Source organism: Myotis daubentonii, chromosome 14 (assembly GCF_963259705.1).
Source record: "Myotis daubentonii chromosome 14, mMyoDau2.1, whole genome shotgun sequence".
In the NCBI taxonomy this organism is placed as follows: domain Eukaryota; kingdom Metazoa; phylum Chordata; class Mammalia; order Chiroptera; family Vespertilionidae; genus Myotis; species Myotis daubentonii.
Genome location: NC_081853.1, coordinates 32,691,015 through 32,708,504, shown reverse-complemented (window position 1 = coordinate 32,708,504; position 17,490 = coordinate 32,691,015). Strand labels below are relative to the sequence as shown.

At 49.9% G+C, this 17,490-nt stretch overlaps 1 protein-coding gene across 1 annotated transcript in view; it reads right to left on the bottom strand.

Annotated features, from left to right (window-relative positions):
- SLCO2A1 (solute carrier organic anion transporter family member 2A1) overlaps positions 1-17,490 on the bottom strand; it is a 70,145-nt gene that overhangs the window by 13,238 nt on the left and 39,417 nt on the right. Inside the window, exons 4-6 of the mRNA XM_059663905.1 lie at positions 4,198-4,425; positions 3,204-3,302; positions 1,619-1,755 (exon numbers count right to left, since the gene is read on the bottom strand). Coding sequence (XP_059519888.1) covers positions 1,619-1,755; positions 3,204-3,302; positions 4,198-4,425 — 464 coding nt within the window. The remainder of the gene's footprint in view (positions 1-1,618; positions 1,756-3,203; positions 3,303-4,197; positions 4,426-17,490) is intronic.

The window sequence follows — 17,490 nt, the reverse complement described above, 5'->3', positions numbered from 1 at the left end:
TCTTGAACCAAATGCCGCCTGCATTTAGTGAGTCCAGTGCTTTGGCTGCTGACCAGAATGCTGCCATGCCAATGCCTCCCAAGATGGCTCTGGGCATGTTATTTCATATATAACTTTCCCACAACTAATGCCAAAAAGGGTCTGACTGGATCTCACCCTTTGCCTGTCTGTCATGGCTACGTTTCTTCCCTGTCCTCAGATTCCAGGGGCCGTGGGCTTCTGAGACACTGTAGTCTAGAATGTATGTTTCCAGCTCTGTTTTTCTGTCTCCTGTATGGAGTCCCTTCTTCCTTCTGGGCCCAGAGTTGAGTTCTGCTCAAAGCTCTGTGCTGGCCCTGTGCCTGAACTTTCTGTGCATACCTCCTCAGGGAGCCTGCCTACTTCTTCCGAACTCATCAGCTAAAGCTCTACACCACCACACATGCAAGGCCCCGAGTGCTGACACTGTGTGGGTCCTCCAGGGAAACTCATCACCAGGCACAGGAGCGGCCATTCACTCAGCGCTCACTCCATGTTGGGCACTGTGCCTCGCATGCCACTGTCCCACTCCTCACAGCCTCCTCTGAGATACCTCCTCTATCTCCCGAATTGTAAAGGAGAAGAAACTTAGGAACAAGGAAACTTGCCTAAGACCACTCATTGAGTTTATTACTAGCAGAACTAGGCTCAAAGTCAGGTTTGCTTGACCCCAAAACCACCATGATGTGTTGCCCTCTGAAATTTCCCCCCAAGACAAGCCCAGATCTTCCTATTTCTGCCCCCTCTTCCTAAGACTGGGCCAAGATCTCATACACCGCATTGCTGAGCGCTGAGCTCTGTGTCTGGCTCAAAACCTTGGTCTAATTGTAGCCCCTCTTCTCCTCCAATCCAGGTCACTGCTGAGAACTCAGCACCGCCTGCGAACACCTGTGCCCTTTGCTTTCCGAAGAATGTCTATGCCTGTCCTGCCTCAGCCGTCATCCCCTGTCTCCGTACTGGCCTCATCAGATTTCCAGTCTTCCTTCCTTCCTAAATCCCATCCTCAACCTAGCCACCATGTTGCCACCTGACTGGTAGCCCCATCTCAGAACTTCATGGGATCAAAACAGGTTTTAGAACCATCAGCCCACCATCAAAGTCCATACCCAGACTTCTCATCTCTCTTTTCCATTCTCATCCTTCCCTGATTTCTTTCCCCAACGGACATGACTGAAAGATGGGTAGGAGATCAAACTACTTAACTAGGATCTACTCCCAATCCACCCTCACTCTCAAGCATTAGGACTCCCTTCTTACTCAGTCCTTCAGGCATGATGGGCCCTGTGAAATGCAAAAGTCAACTGCACCAGGTCACATATTCAGCTTTTATTTTTATCCTACTTTAGATGAGCTCAGTGTTCCCCTAACTACATCCCTGGATGCTACCATGGGAAGGGAACACTGTTGGAATATCATCTTTTGGAAATTCACCAGCACTCTTACCTCTCAAGGCCTCTGAGAATCCTGCATCATGACCCTTATTTAGATTTCACTCAGAACTTGCTTAACTTGTTGCAGCTTCTCAGATCTGTTTATTTTCTACCCTCACCTCCCTTTCTTAAACTCCTCTACCTAGAGTTATGAGCTTTCAGAACCTTACCTCCACTCCTCTGGACATTGTGCGAGGAAAGAAGAAAAAGGGGAAGGAGGTGAAAATCAAGAAGGCCGAGGAAATGAGCAGGCCCAGCCACCAGGCTCCAATCCATCGGGGGTCTCCAGGGCTCAAGTTAATTAACGCTGAAGAGAAAGCAAAGGACACACGTGTTTGTTGAATGAATGCATGATCTAACCTTACTGGGAAGAAATTCTCTGATCGGGGGGATTTTCTCCCCACTACAGAGAAGAGGTAAAACCTCGGTCGAGATGACATTCCCCATCCTGGCCATTCTGGTCTTCCCAGAAAACGGAGGCCACCGCACATGAAGCAGAGCATCAGATAATCCCAGGCTGGAGGGATCAGAACCTTGGCCTCACCTTATTTTACTCCCAATCCTTGGCAGTGACTCTCTTGAGGCTTACCGTGGGCCAGACACTAGACCACATGTTCACGTCCATTATCCTGCTGGGTTCTCCCGGTAAGTCTATGAGGGAGGGGCTATTCCACCCATTTCCAACCAATCAGGAAATTGAATCTTAGACAGGTTAACCACGTCCTCGTCCAAGGTTAAGATTATTGATCAATTTCAAACCTATGTCTTCCTGGTGTCCAAACGTGAGCTCTAACCCACCGAAGACTATTGCTGCCCAACTGTGTTGCTCGCTAAGAAAGGAGGCCTCATAATCCTCAGAACCCCGAGGAAACAACATCCACAGAGCAGGCTGCCTGGCCTCCAAAGGAGATGCTTTCTCCTGGCAAGTCTCCACCCACATCTAAGAGTCTGCCATTGTGTTTCTCTTTGTAAGGGGACTAGCTAGGCATGGGGGGAAGGAGAAGAAGCGGAATGGACCTCAGCCAAACCATGACAGGCAGCCCTGTTCAGTTGATATTCTTTTGGTCAACCAAGAGCCAGGAACCAATGCAGGCAGTGCCAGTGAAAGATGGCTTGACCCTGAGGCAGGAAGCACCGCCTGGCTTTCCCCTTTGGTTTGAAGTACAGGCAGAGGACATTACGCAGATGACATCACGGTCTGATGGACCAGGAGACAGGAGTCTGTGGGTTCTGGCAGCATGGCCGGGTTTAACACCTGCCCATATTCTTTGTGGGGTGGGCAGGCTCTTATCTCTGTGCCCGGCACAGGTAGAGGTATTATTCCTGAGGGTCTGGCTCACACCTGCCTTCCAGCCACACTGTCTGGCTGGTGCGAATGATTTTAATACCACCACCAAGACAGGCAGCTGTGATGGCAACTTCCCTAGGTCTCAAGGTTTTCCTACAGCTAACCTGAGTTGCAAACTTCCTGAAGGCAGAAAATGTGTGCTTTTTTCAGCAGTGTACCCCGCTTCTTCCTAGAGTCCAACATGGGCCTGGGAGGGGAGGCACACGCTATCTGCTCTGGGCTGTCTGAAAGACAGCAGGAGTGAGCACAGGAATGAGCAAGTGGCGGTGAGCATTTGCAATTGAAGCTTCACTTTCTGCCCTGATTGGCTGGGGGTGTGGTGGAGTGAGGGGTGGAGGTGGGTGGGAGGGGCAGGGAGACTGCTTCGTGAAATTGGCAATGGGATAGGCATCATCACACACACTCACCTGTGTCCACCCTGCCATAGTCCACAAAGATCTGCAGCATGACAGAGCCCAGCAGGTACCCAAAAGCCGGTCCAAATACGGAGATGGCAAATAAGATGGCTGTAAAGGAGAGCAGGGTAAACAGGCTGAGGGAAACTGAGAAGGTGTGACAGCCCCAGGCTCCTTCCCTAGCGAAGGATTCCTGAGATGTCAGGCCACCTGTCCTCTGACCCTGACAAGTCCACACCTATGGCATTTCCCCCAGGCAGTGCTAGAACCACTCAAGAGCCTAAGATGTGCAAAACCAAAGATGTTTCTCCTCCAGCCAGCTGCCAGAGAGATCCACTTGTCAGGAGGGTAACAGTTTCCTTGGCATTTAAAGATGCTGGCCCAGGGCAGTGCTGGAGGGCAAAGGTCTGTGCAGGGACCATGTTGGAGGTCCTGGCAGGAGTTTGTGAGGCCACAGAGCCAGTGGGTGTGGTCTGTCTGGTCTGGAGTACAGGGCCCTTGAGGACGCTCAACATGGCTTGTGCTAAGGGAAGGAATTGAGCAGTCAGGTATAGTCATCTATCTTCTTTGCATATGCTTCTTTGGGGCCAACCTGTCCATAAGTGGGTGACGCGGAAAGACATGTGTGCCCCGGCCCAGGCCTGGAGGGCTTGACAGCACCAGTAGCTACTGCTGGTCAAGGAGCCTCCCTGTGCCTGACAGGGGTCTAAATGGTTACATACCTGACCTCATGTAACCCCACAGCTGCCCAGCACACAGATACTGTCAGCCCCATTCTGCAGGTGAGGAACCTGGGGCCCTGGGGCTCAGCCACTTGCACAGCTCCCATAGCTGATAGGTAACAGAACTGCCATTCCAACCAGGTCTGTCTGATCCCCAAACCTCTGCACTCATTTGCTGTGTTGTGGGGCAAAGAGGGTCTTAACCTCAAATCAGCCCCTCAGAGCTTACGTGTCAGATCAGGACCCGACCCTTCCCTGCAGCCCTCTTCAAGCCTGGGACTCACCGATGTACAGGGGCGAGTTGTTGGGCTCCGAGAAGTCGTCCACGTAGGAGATCCCAAACGGCTGAATGGGCACTGTCCCAATGCCTGCCAGCAGCTGGGCGACCACCATGAGACCCCACATGCTGCTGGTCTCCTTCCGGGTGTCCTGGGTGCTGCTGTGGCACTTACTGGGGGGCAGGTCCTGCCAATGCTTCTGACAGAGCTCGGTGTGGAGGAGGCTGCTGTTCCCTGCAATGAGAGTGCATGCCGGTCATCACCCAGTCTCCCGGCTCCACCGCTGGCCTCCGAGCCTGGCCTTTCCCCCAGGCCTTTGGGAGTGACTCTGGGAACAAAAGTGAGAGGGTGGGAGAGGACTCTTCCTCTCATGGGCATCCGTTCTTTCTCCTCTACGGTCCAGGCAGGGAGCTGAGCATGGAGGGATCAATACCTTCATCCCTGGAGGAGAGGGCCACCCAGCTGGAAATGCGGGATCCAAGGTAGAAACCCAGGCTTGCCAGCCTTCAGTGCCCTGAGCTCAGCCTCAGGTTAGGATGTGGTTCTCTTCCAAAGGCAGCGTCACCCTGGCCTGGGATGTGTGCAGCTGGGTCCTCCAGGGCCCCCACTCCTGGACGAAACACTGCATCACACTGGAGAGCCTCCTGCCAAAGGCATTTAACATCCTTCTGAAACCTGGGCGGCTCCCAAGATTCGGAGACCTGGGGAAGCTGGAAGGGACGCTAAGACCCTTTAGTTCAACCCCTCCTGTTGCAGACGGAGAGCTGAGGCTGCACCCATCGGAGCCAGGCCACACCATGAGACCCTCTGTGAGGGTCCCAATGTGGTCTGTGGGCACCCTGCCCCCTGTGGCTGTGGGGACGTGGCCAGGCCGTTTTAATCTGGCCCACAATGAACAGTCAGCACTGTCAGCTCTCCAAGATCTTGACGGTTCTTGAGGGCTCTTTTCCATGAGATGCATTTTCTTTCTGCCTTGTCTAGGCCAATGGCAACCACTGGCATTACTGACCTTACTCTGTGCGTCTTTTCATTTAGCACTAATGGGATTCAGTTAAATTCTCATTTGTGGTGCTCCCCGAGAGGGGAGAGCCCTGAACTAGGTGGGCAACAGAATCCCACACAGAGGAAAACAGGGCTGTGGACTAGACCTGCCTCTCACACTGGACTCTGCTCAGTGCTGTTGAGCTCGGGGCTGCTGGGGACCACGGTGCTGGGGAGAGGTCAGCCCTCCTCCCGGCCCTCTCCCCTCCCCCACAGCACATTCACCCACATGCACATTCATCCACATGCACATTCATTGCCTGTCCTCTCTACTGGTGTTTGCATAGGACACACTGGAAAACTTCTGGCCAAGGGTCCCTGACTGACCAGAAAGCAAAGGGGACAAAACTTCTGTCTGGTCAAGGGCATCCATACTTGACACCAGCTGTGTGCAGAGAACAGAGCACCCGGAAGAATGACCAGTTCCCGGACTCTGGTTAGTGTCCCTCTGTTCCTTCTTCCTCTCATGCCGCACCCACTAGCCCACCTTTCCATGCAGAATTCAAATAGAAAGTGGTCCAACCTTATGGTGAGATAGGAGGCAGCCCCTTCGAATCAGGGTGGAGATGTAGTCTTATTAACACGGAAAGACGCTGTAACATCTGGTAGGTTCCCAAAAATAACTAGTGGTTTGGAAGAGTATGATCTCTAATTTAGAAAACTCATAAGGACTAATAGAATATGCAGAAAAGAACTCAGGAAGACTAAGGCTTTCTTTGTGATGGGACTGTGGTGATGGTGATTGTGTGTGTGTGTGTGTGTGTGTGTGTGTGTTTGCCTCTGTATTTCCTAATTTATCTATAAAGAACATATGATACTTTTAAAATAAAGCAACAGTAAAAGCTGCTAATTTAAAAATGTCTTCATTAGTAAATATAGCCAAAATTTAACAATGCCTTGTTCCATAGCCATTGGCCTTCTTTCTGGCTTAGGCCTTAAACCCGAGCTGTGTTTCTCTGTCCCCCTACTCCGTCCGTTCCCCTGTGGGGTGTTGAGCCTTCTCCAACTTACAGGCTCTACTGCAGAGACCCCAGTTCTAGCGCCAGGACTTTGAACATCCATTTATTTCCAGGCTGACTCTGCCAAGGCTGTGACGGACGCTGCCTCCTGCTCACAGCAGTGACTGGGCTACTTAAGTGGCTGGTTTAAGGCAGAGCTGGTGTTCAAACCTGAATGTGACTGACTCAACGTCCACAGTGCAGTCACATCTGAAATGGTGACATTTTGCAGGGACGGAGGAGCTGGGCCTGGGGAGATCTCCCTTTCCCCAGCCACATCAGATGCATGGCTCTCTGACCTCCACCGCCGGCTGGGACCTGACACCTACTTCCTCCCCAACAGAGGTGTCCTGGAAAGGGGCTGGCGACTGGGATTTTTTGATGAAATCTGAGACAATGAGATGAAACAAACACAGTATAGGGAGTCGAGGAATTGGTTTTAGTGAAAGAAGCCAGACACAGAAAGACAAATAGTGTATGATCTCATGTGTATGACTCTAAAATAGCCAAACTCGAACAAGCAGAAGCAGAGAGTGAAATGGTGGTTAGAGGGGCGGAGGGGAGGGGAATGAGGACGTGATGGTCGAAGGGTAAAGTGTCAGGTATGCAAGATGAATAAGTTCTGGTACACTATGCTATACTATACTATACTATACTATGCTATGCTATGCTATGCTATGCTATGCTATGCTATGCTATACTATACTATGCTATACTATACTATACTATACTATACTATAGCACTTTAGTGCATGGTATGTTTAAAATGGGCTAAGAGGGCAAATCTTATGTTAAGTGTTCTTTCCCTTCCCCCACACACAGAATAAAAAAAAGAGTGGGAGGAAACCTTGGGAGGTGATAGGTAAATCTATGACCTTGATGGTGGTGATGGTTTCAGGGTTATATACATTTTCTTTTGTTGTTGTTAATCTTCACCTCACGATATTTTTTCCATTGATTTGTAGAGAGAGCGGAAGGGAGGGGGAGAGACAAAGAGAGAGAAACATCAATGTGAGAGAGACACATTGACTGATTGCCTCCCAAACTGGCACACACACTTCTTTGCTCACACCCCAACTGCGGCCAGGGATCGAGCTTGCAACAGGTACGTGCCCTTGACCCGAACTGAACAGGACACCCTTTTGTCTACTCTATTCACTGAGTCAAACCGAGTAGGGCTAGTGGTATATGCTTATTCCCAAATTCAATGAATCATATGCATTAAATATGTAAAGCTTTTTACATGTCAAGCATATCTGAATAACTTCGTTTAAAAAGCAATAAATTGGTTTTAACCCTAGGTAGTAGCTGTGTGAACGTGAGTAAGTTTCTAAACCCTTCTGAGCCTCAGTTTCCCTTGAGGCAGAGACCATAAAGTAACTGCATAGGGAAACCCCCCATGCGTCATTAAAGAGCTAGAAGGCTCTGGTTCCAGAGAGGAGCGCAGGCACAAAAAGTTGGCTGCTGCCACTCAGCCAGCAGTCTGATGGCTGTGCCTGCCCTCTTGAAGAAAGGCTGGTGTGGCTCAGTGACAATGCAAGGGTCTGAGTCTTAGGGCAGTCACTTCAGTCTAGAAGCCCCAAAACTGTAAAATGTCCCTGCTGAGACCCTGCACGCTATGCACCTCACCCCTCACCACACTAACAATCCTTCCCTCGACACTGACCCATGTCCAACACCCAGAACAGGGGTGTGATGCTACAGGCTCACATCACTCCCCTCGCGGAGTCCCAGGTGGCCACGGGCAAGCAAGGCCAACAGATGCTGGAAAGGGCTGGACTGGGAGCCTGGGACCGGGGTTCCCGTCCTGAATCCATGCTTCCCTTTGCCAGTGACCTTGACTTTGAGAGACCTCAGAGGATTCTGTGGAGGGCCTAGCACTGCAGAGAGTGGGAGGGTCCCGGAGGGCCCAGCAGGCAGAGTGTCAGGCTCACTGCTCACTCCCTGCCCTCAGTGCACAGCCACACAGGACACCGGGGTGGATGAGTGTTTTCACGCCGCGGGCTGTGCTAGCCTTTAGAAAAAGCGATGGGTAAGTACAGAGACTCCTATGCTCTCCCTGAGACCAAATGGGCATGTTCAGGAATAAGGGCAGAGCAGGCTGCTGGGCCTGGGACGCCCCCCTGACCCACACTACCAACTGACCCAACGCTGCTCTGTAATCACTCAAACAAACTGGCACACACACTTCTCTGCTCACTCCCCTGCGCCAACTTTGAGTTAATGCGTCTCTAAAGGGCCCATAAGACGGGTGCTGCCAAGTTTTCAAATGGCATTTCTTTTCAGATGATTCAAACAAATTTTGAGTGTATGTTGCACAAGGAAGTGAGAAAAGTTTGAAATCTCCTAAAACTGTGGGCTGCTGTCACCTGCAAATGTTCTGCACCGAGCTGCCTGTCTCCGCTGTCTAGGTGTGTGACAGCACCTCCTCCTGCATGCTGTCAGGTAAGTTATGAGGTGCAGGGCCAGGTCTACATTAGGTGCAAGAGTGGCTTAAAGATCGCCTGAAGGCAAATGGCCTTACCGGGGAAAGTGGCGCAAAGAACTGGCCCGTTCCCAGGTCAGCCACGGAGGGAGCACACCCAGGCCTGTTAGCAGCGTGGATGATGCCTGCTTCACACGTGCAACGCCTGGACCTGGGGTCTGAAAAGACACCTGGACCGGATTTCATTCACTCTCGGTTGTTCGGTTTCTTGGCCATATTTGACCGTGGACAGGCCCTCTGCTGGGGGAGAAGACATGGGGGTGACTGAGACAGGCCCAGGTGCTGACCTTACAAACCTTCAAGGTACTGAGGAGCACAGGTCATCAAAGAAGCAACCACACACACACACAAAGAAGCAACCACAATATTGCCTGGTCCAATCCAAACCACAATGAGATATCACTTCACCCCCACCAGGATGGCTATTTAAAAAACCAAGTATTGGGTAAGATGTGGAGAAATTAGAGGCCTTGCACATTGCTGGTAGGAATGTAAAATGGTGCAGCCAACTGTGGAAAGCAGTATGGCAGTTCCTAAAAAAAATAAAATAAAAAATTACCATATGATCCAGCATTTACACTTCTGGGCATAAGGCCAAAAGAACTGAAAGCCGGGACTTGAGCAGATATTTGTACACCAGTGTTCATAGCAGGATTATTCACAATAGCCAAAAAGTGGCAACAACCCAAATGCCCGTCAGCAGATGAAAGTCTAAACAAAATGTGATATATGCATCCAATGAAATATTATTGAGGCTTGTAAAAACAAAGGAATTCTGACACATGCTACATACAAAGTGGATGAACCTTGACGACATCACGCTAACTGAAATAAGCCAGATACAAAGGTACAAACACTGCATGATTCCACTTACACGAGGAACCCAGAATAGGCAAATTCATAGAGACAGAAAGTAGACCGGTGGTTGCCAGGGCTGGGTGTGGGAGTGGGGAAGGAGTAGAGGGTTAGGGTTTAATGGGTACAGTTTCAATCGGAAAAGATGAAAAAGTTCTGGAGATGGATGGCAATAATGGTTGTACAACAGTGTGAATGTACTTCATGCCACTGAATTGTACGCCTAAAAATAGTTAAAATGGCCCAGCTGGTGTGGCTCAGTGGTTGAACATCCACCTATGAACCAGGAGGTCATGGTTTGATTCCTGGTCAGGGCACATGCTGGGGTTGCGGGCTCGATCCCTAGTAGGGGGTGTGCAGGAGACAGCCAATAAATGATTCTCTCTCATCATCGATGTTTCTATTTCTCTCTTCCTTTCCCTTCTTCTCTGAAATCAATAAAAATATATATTTTTTAAAAGTAAAAATAGTTAAAATGGTAAGTTTTATGTTATGCATATTTTATCACAATAAAAAAACCAGCTAGTATCACAGAGATGGGAGAGGACAGGGTGTCGGGGAGATGTGGGAGGGGCAGAAAACCCAGTGAAGCTGGGGAGAAGGTTTGGGAAAAGATTCCTGGAGAAAGTGGCCTTTGAGCTGAGAAGAATCAAAGGGAATAGCCAGAAGATCCGTGGTGAGGAGGAGAGAGGGACAGCATAAGGAGGGCTCAGAGATATGAAAGGCACCCTCAATATCACAAAATGCAGTTCAGTGTGGTCAGCCTGAAACACAACTAGGCTGAGGCATGGCCACTCCTGGAGGGCCTGTGTGCCCTGGGAAGGGGCCTGAAAGAAAAAACCCAGATGGTGATGATCATGGGCGGCGGGGGGTCGGGGGGCATCGTGATAAACACACTGGAAAGACTAAAGCCAGTTTCCAAGGCCCATGAATTAGGAGGGGAAAGGACCCAGTCAGAGACATTTCCATGGTAACACAGGTGATGCTGTGAATTGCAGGAGGGGCGGGGATGCTGGCCAGCTCTATGGCTGTGCGGGCTCCACAGCTGTGCAGACGGTGATGCGCAGCCAGAGAAGGTGTGTAAGACACAAAGGCCAGGCGTGTCCTAGGAGAGCAGGCACATGAGAATCAAAGGACCTGAGAATAAGTGTTGCTTTTAAGAATTCTAGTTCTTGCTTTTGCAGATTCTTATTATTAAATTCACATTTTTAAAAAATATATATTTTATTGATTTTTTACAGAGAGGAAGGGAGAGGGATAGAGAGTTAGGAACATCGATGAGAGAGAAACATCAATCAGCTGCCTCCTGCATACTTCCTACTGGGGATGTGCCCGCAACCAAGGTACATGCCCTTGACTGGAATTGAACCTGGGACCTTTCAGTCCACAGGCCAACGTTCTATCCACTGAGCCAAACCGGTTAGGGCTAAATTCACATTTATTAGATCATTGCTGTTGGCATTGCAGGCTAAATGTGTGTGTGTGACATTTAATAGTCATCGAAGATTGTGAAAATGTTGACTGGCTTATTAAGTCTTTTTTTTTTTTTTTGGAGAATTTTTATGAGTTTATTTGAGCCAAACTGACAACATATGCCAGCAAGCAAGAGCTCAAATGCTCCCGTCAGTCTTTTTTTTTTCCTTATTAAGTCTTTACATGGTACACTGCATGGCTCACCAATGCCACAAAACCCTCATGAAATTTCATCTAATGAAGTGTCCAGGAGGTCCAACTCTCTAGAGATTGTTTAACTGTTATTATTTACTTTTAAAATGTCAGATTCCATACTTACTGCCTTTATTAAAAATATGTATTTTAGCCCTGGCTGGGTGACTCAGTTGGTTGGAGCATTATCCTGTATACAAAAGGTTGTGGGTTTGATTCCCAGTCAGAGCACATACCTAGTTTGCAGATTCTATCCCCAGTCTGGGTGCAACTGATCAATGTTTCTCTCTCACATCGATGTCTCTCTCTCTCTCTCAAATCAACTAATATCCTCAGGTATGTTTTTAAAACCAAAGGACTTGTATGCGTGCATATAAGCCTAACCAATGGACACAGACAACAGGGGGGGTGAGGGCACCAGTGAGGGGGGTTGGGGGGATAATGGGGGGGATGAGGACACATATGTAATACCTTAATCAATAAAGAAATTATTTTTAAAAGGGTATTTAAAAAATAATTAATTGCCCCAATTAAATCCAAGTCTACTGAGTTCCTCTTTGGCTATTCTATATTCTATATTGCCAGAAGATCTCCCAGCAAACTCTCTTCCTTACGCCAGCTGTGAATGGGGCCAAATCCATCCCACATCAGGCTCTGACACATGTGAACGGGAAAGGGCTTTAATCCCCCACAGAGGGTGAGGCTCCTTTCCCCTGGGAGCCCTGTCCTCGAGGAGCAGCAGCTGGCTGTCCTGGAGGCAGGTGGCCCTGGAGCCAGGAAGAGCAGGGCTCAGCAGTGGGTAGGTCCCGCTGCTCCCTGGCTTGATGTGGGGACAGGTACAGCCATACCTAAGAGATACTGTGTGTTTGGTGCCAGACCACCAGCACTAAAAGGAGTATGGCAGTAACACTCGTTGTAAGCGTTTTGCTGGTGGAGGGTCTTGCCTTTACTTTGTAAAAAAATGCAACATCTGTGAAGCGCAATGAAGTGAAGTGCATTAAAATGAGCTATGCCTGGATTTATGTCAGAGGCAGGCACTGGCCTTCCCAAGAACTCAGGCCTGGGACTCCCTGCAGTGGAAGGTCATGGCCAGATCACGCTGGTGAGAGCGGAGTTTTCTAGAATTTAGACCGCTAACTAGGCCTTTCTCTTGAAAATAAGAGGACAGGGAGAGGTGAGACCAAGGGCCAGAAGGAGGGGGAGAAAAAGATGTGTGTCAAGAGCCTGTCACAGAATTGGGGGGCTTGGCGTCCTTTGCCCCACTCAGTTTTCCTCGGGAGCTTGGGCCCATGTGGAGGAAGAAAGAGCAACCTCTCCCCATTTCTCAAGAATTCCTGCAAAAACCTGGGGCCCAGCTACTCTCCACTGACTTATGGAAGCTCATCGCCTTCCTCCTCAGAGGGGGCTTAGCTCTGACCTTCCCACCGTGTAAGCTGAGGGGAATGCCAGCCTGTTCCTGCCACCGGGCTGCACAGCCCGCCTGCCCACCCAAGGCCACCTGCCTCCATCGTGGCGGGCCCTGGGGAAGGAAGGGAGGGGAGTCTGTTCATTAGCTGGATGTCAGTCTGTTGCTCATGTTCTCCGAGGCAGATTTCTGGAAGGCTCAAGTTCCTCAGAGCACATTCTTTTACCCGCAAGACACCAGAGGTCTGGCTGTGCCAGTTTTCACAGGCCTATGAAATGCTAAGTAGAAACAGGCTTGGACCTCTCCCCTCCCCCAGCTGCCCCAGCACCACCCCGGCTACACCATGGCGTCAACCCTCTGACTCATCCTCCCACAATTTAAATATGCAGAATTTCAGTTCTGATTTCTGGACGCCTCAGCGGGTTTGGAAAGATAGGGGGTCACTTCCCTAGGATGGTCTACTTCCCTAGAATGGACTCTAGGGAGATGGGCCAGATCTGGGCAGGCCATGGTCTGGTCACTCCATTGTATGAGGACATGCGTTCCAGGTGTGGCCAAGCTGAGGCTGGCTGGGAGGTGTCAGGGTATAATGAGAGGTCTCTGCACGGAGATCCAAAGATGAGGCTGAGGGAGATCCCTGGATGGGTCAAGCAACATAGGAAGGCCATGGCAAGTGGGGCTTTCCTTTGACGTCATTCTCATCATTCTGGTAAATAAAAGAGAGGATTCTGCCAGGAAATAGGAGGGCAGCAGTGACTTCTCCTTCAAGTCATGGTTCTTGAGAACCACCATCACCTCTTGCTGAGAAGGGGGCTAGGCTTGTGGGTGAGCAGGGTCAAATGAGGCGGAGATTAGCAAAGCCCACAGCTCAGAAGCAATCCATGAGAACAACAGGGAAAGGCAGGGGTGCTTCCGGAGAATTTTCTGGAAGCACCGCCAAGGTGCTAAGCCCTCGGGCTTTCAGCAAACTCCTGGAACCTCATTTAGAATGTTCCACTCTGAAGGACCTATTTCCTCATCCGTCTAAATCTGGCTACTCAACAGTTTTACCAGAAACTCTGGCAACTCCCACCAGCAGGCCTGGAACAGGCTGTCCCGACCTCACTCGCGATTTGAGGCCTCGAAGTTGTTTGTAAAGTGGGTTGTATGTATGTCAGAAGCGACTGAGTTTCTAGTGGAGCTCACCAGGCCTTACTAATCCATAATGCGCCTGTAATGATATGTGTTTGCTTCCAACTAGACTAGGCCTCTACTTATAATATAATTTCTATGGGCATGTGCATTCTGAGCTTCATTTTGGAGAAGTAGGAGAACATACCCTTCTGTACCAGCAGAAACCAACAGAGTTGGGATTGTCAGCCTTGGACACATCCTGGGGCAATGGGAGGAATTCACATTTTGAAGCCAAAGAGACCAGGTTCCAATCTTGGTTCTACTGCTCAATGGTTGAGAACCTCAGTGTCTTCATCTCCAAAACAGATATAATAATACCTACCTTGCAATATTGTCATTGGGATAAAAAATAATGAGCATATTATAAGTTGGGACATAGTGATCATACAATAAGCTCAATTTTCATCCAAAGAGGCCAGAAATTTCAATGGATAAGGGAGATGATAGAACCCTGGAGACGGGCAATATTTCTCAGGTTTTTAAGAATCTGGGGACTGGGTCCAGAAACTAGAGATAAGTAAAATCAAGGTCACCAGCAATGGAGGCTTGGAATAAAGGAGAGGTGGGGCACATGGGTGGCTTGAAAGGGTTCATTCACATCTGTGCAGAAAAGAGCAAACGTGGGGTGGTGGTGGAAGGAGAGAGTTCCTCTGCTCTGCTCCCAAGACTGAGTTTCCAAAACTAGTTCTGAGGCTGAGGCTGGACATTCCTTCCCACACGGCCAATGCCTATTTGTATTGAGGTGTGCATGTGGCCAGTGAGCCGGGGGTAAGAGGGCAGTCCACTGTGCATGGTGCCACAAGGCGGGACATTACACTGCTGGTCAGGGGCTCTCCCCACCCAAACCCTTGCCCCTGCACATGTGCCCGCACCCTGAGGGATCGCCAGTAGGCCAGAGGAGGCATCACCTGGCTCAGTTTATCATTGAAACTGTTTCTTAGTGGACAGGGGCGGGGAGGAAGACATACCTGAGCGAGCAGGATGCGGCTCAGAGCCATTTTATTTTAATATTTGGAGATGTGTACTTAATTTGCACCCCCGAATTGGAAGTGAAGCAGAACTTATTGTTCACAGATTTATTAAACTGGCTGATGTGGAACTCTTTGAAGAAGAAAAAAAAAGCAATTAGCTGAGCCAACATGAGCTCATCAAAAGCCATTCATGCCAAACCAACCTCATTTCCTTTGTTAATGGGGCTCCCAGACCAGCAGGAAGCCGTAACATGGTGTTACTTGACTGGAGGAAGTCTTTTGACAAAGCTTGTTATGATATCCTGGTAGACAAGATGCAGACACGTGCCTCAGAGTCCTCTGGGAGAACCGGCTAAAGGCATGCCCAGTGCAGGAGTTGACAGATCAGTGTGACCTAAAAGATGGGCCCAAACTGTGTACCACTCATCATTGTCATGGATTTGGGTGAAAGCGGGTAATAGCTGGTAAATTTATGAATGACACGAAGCTGATAGGAATGCCTAATAAGATAGTCCAAAGGCTAAAAATTCAAGATTAGACCCAAGACTATAAGAAGGGGCTCTGACCAAGGAGAAGGACTCTAATGGAGTCAGTTTGGGCTGCTGTACCAAAGTATGATAGACGGTGTGGTTTATAAACAACAGAAATCTATTTCTCACAGTTCTGGAGGCTGGAAGTCCCACATCAGGATGCTAGCATGGTCAGATTCTGGTGAGAGCCTTTTGTGGATGGCAGACTACCGACTTCTTTTTGTCTCTTCATAAAACCAAAAGAGAGTGATCTGGTCTCTTCTTACAAGGGCACACTAATCCCATGCAGGAGGGCCCCACCCTCATGACCTAATCACCACCCAAAGGCCCCAACTCCAAATACCACCATGGTCCTGATGTTTCTTTGCTGTTTTTCCCCTTTTTAGATGTGAGCTGCACATACTCTCTGATGGTGGCCAATCCAAACTCTGAATCCTGAAAAGTCCTTTTTTTTTACTGAGTGAAAGAACCTGCTCCTGCTGGTCTTCTGTCTCCTGGTGGGTGGCAAACTGCCCAAATACGTCTGGTGTTCCCTTTTCAAGCCTTTGGGCCACAGGAGGCGTCTGGCCACAACTAGAAGCCTTGGCTCTACCAAGCATGGCAAGAAGAGAGGATAGTTCCTCCCTGTGTCCTCTGGGGACCTTGGGGGGCCCAAGGCCTCTTTCAGGAAGGATGGATCAATGGCTTCTTCAGAACCACATTCTCCAGAAGGGGCATGTATCCTGTTTCTGTAAGGCTATCCCCCACTCTCTCACAGTTTTCCTGGGGTGCCTACAGTTCCTGGGATAGGTCCAGCCTTCCTTTTCCACCCTGGGTGCTGACTCTCCCAAGGAGACCCTTCCCACTACCATGGGTGGCCCCAAGACACATAGTCTACCAGGGGTCCCAGAGAAGTGACTCTCCCCATGGGAGCAGGATGTAGGATGCAGCTTGCTGCCTAGGTCTCCCTTCCCCACCAGACCCCAAGCAGGCCTGCCACCCAAGCCTCATTACTGAGCAGGGAAACGACTAAACAAGCCTGGAGGGGCCCATGGAGAGGCAGAGCCACACTCATGTTTCTGTTCAGACCTGAGCTGGGGACCCAGAACAAGGGGGCACGTTTCTAGGCTGCCAAGTGGGGGTTGTGATGTGCCCACAAAACGGATGTTAAGAGAAGCCTAACACAGTCAACTGCTCTCGTATCATAGCTATGAGGCCTTCAGTGAGGCCGCGTGCCATTGCCATGGAGACGACCAGTTCTCCTGCAGAGCCCAGCTCCTTGCCTGGCCTTTCCCTCGTGGTCAGCACAGCAGCCGAATGTTTTCTATCATTCTCCACGCTGGTTTCTCTCCTTTCTGACACTATGCATTAAAACATGCTCTGCATCAAATCTCGTTAGGCCTTGTTTTGCACATCTGTTTGAGGCTATTTTCTCTCCGTTGACTTAATAACACCCATGTGTTTTGTAATTCTTTTTACCCCTCTTGTTGTTTTCCTTTTCAGGTTCAATAGATCCAACTGGCCAGATACAACTCTCACCCTGACCATCTTTACCCACCTACCTCCCAACACACAAGCACACTCTCCCCTTCACCCCCATATACACCTCCACACACACCCCAACTCCTGCCACCTACGCTTTCCCCGCTCACATACATCCCTGTCTCCACCCCCCACACAGCCTCCCCCCCACATACACACCCACTTCTTCTCTCAAATTCCCTCCAATCTCCACCTTCCCCATCTTCACATACACCCACCTCCTCTCTATACTTGTACACCTCCTCACTACCCCACTTCCTACACATACACCCACACGTCTCTGCACATATTCACCTCACACCTCAGCTGGGTGTTCACCACTGAACAGCCCTGAACTCACTGTCCTGGAGCAGTTTCCTCATGGAAGGACCCTGCATAGCTCCCATGGTTCAGCGCAGTGGGTTCTGCTCTGGAGGCTGGGGAACTGACTCCAGGTCCTGCATGTCCTCCACTAAGGAAGGGACACAGACACATAGGAGCCAGAGGCTTCCCCTCCGTGTGCCCGCCTACCACCCTCCTCTCGGGGACACCCTTGGGATGAATGAGCTGAACAAGGGACTAGAAAGTGACTCTTCCCTTTCTTTCCTTGGCTGTTCTAAAAATACAATGGACTCCCTCCCCTGCTTATCCGACAGGAAGCTCCCTGCCTGTGCAT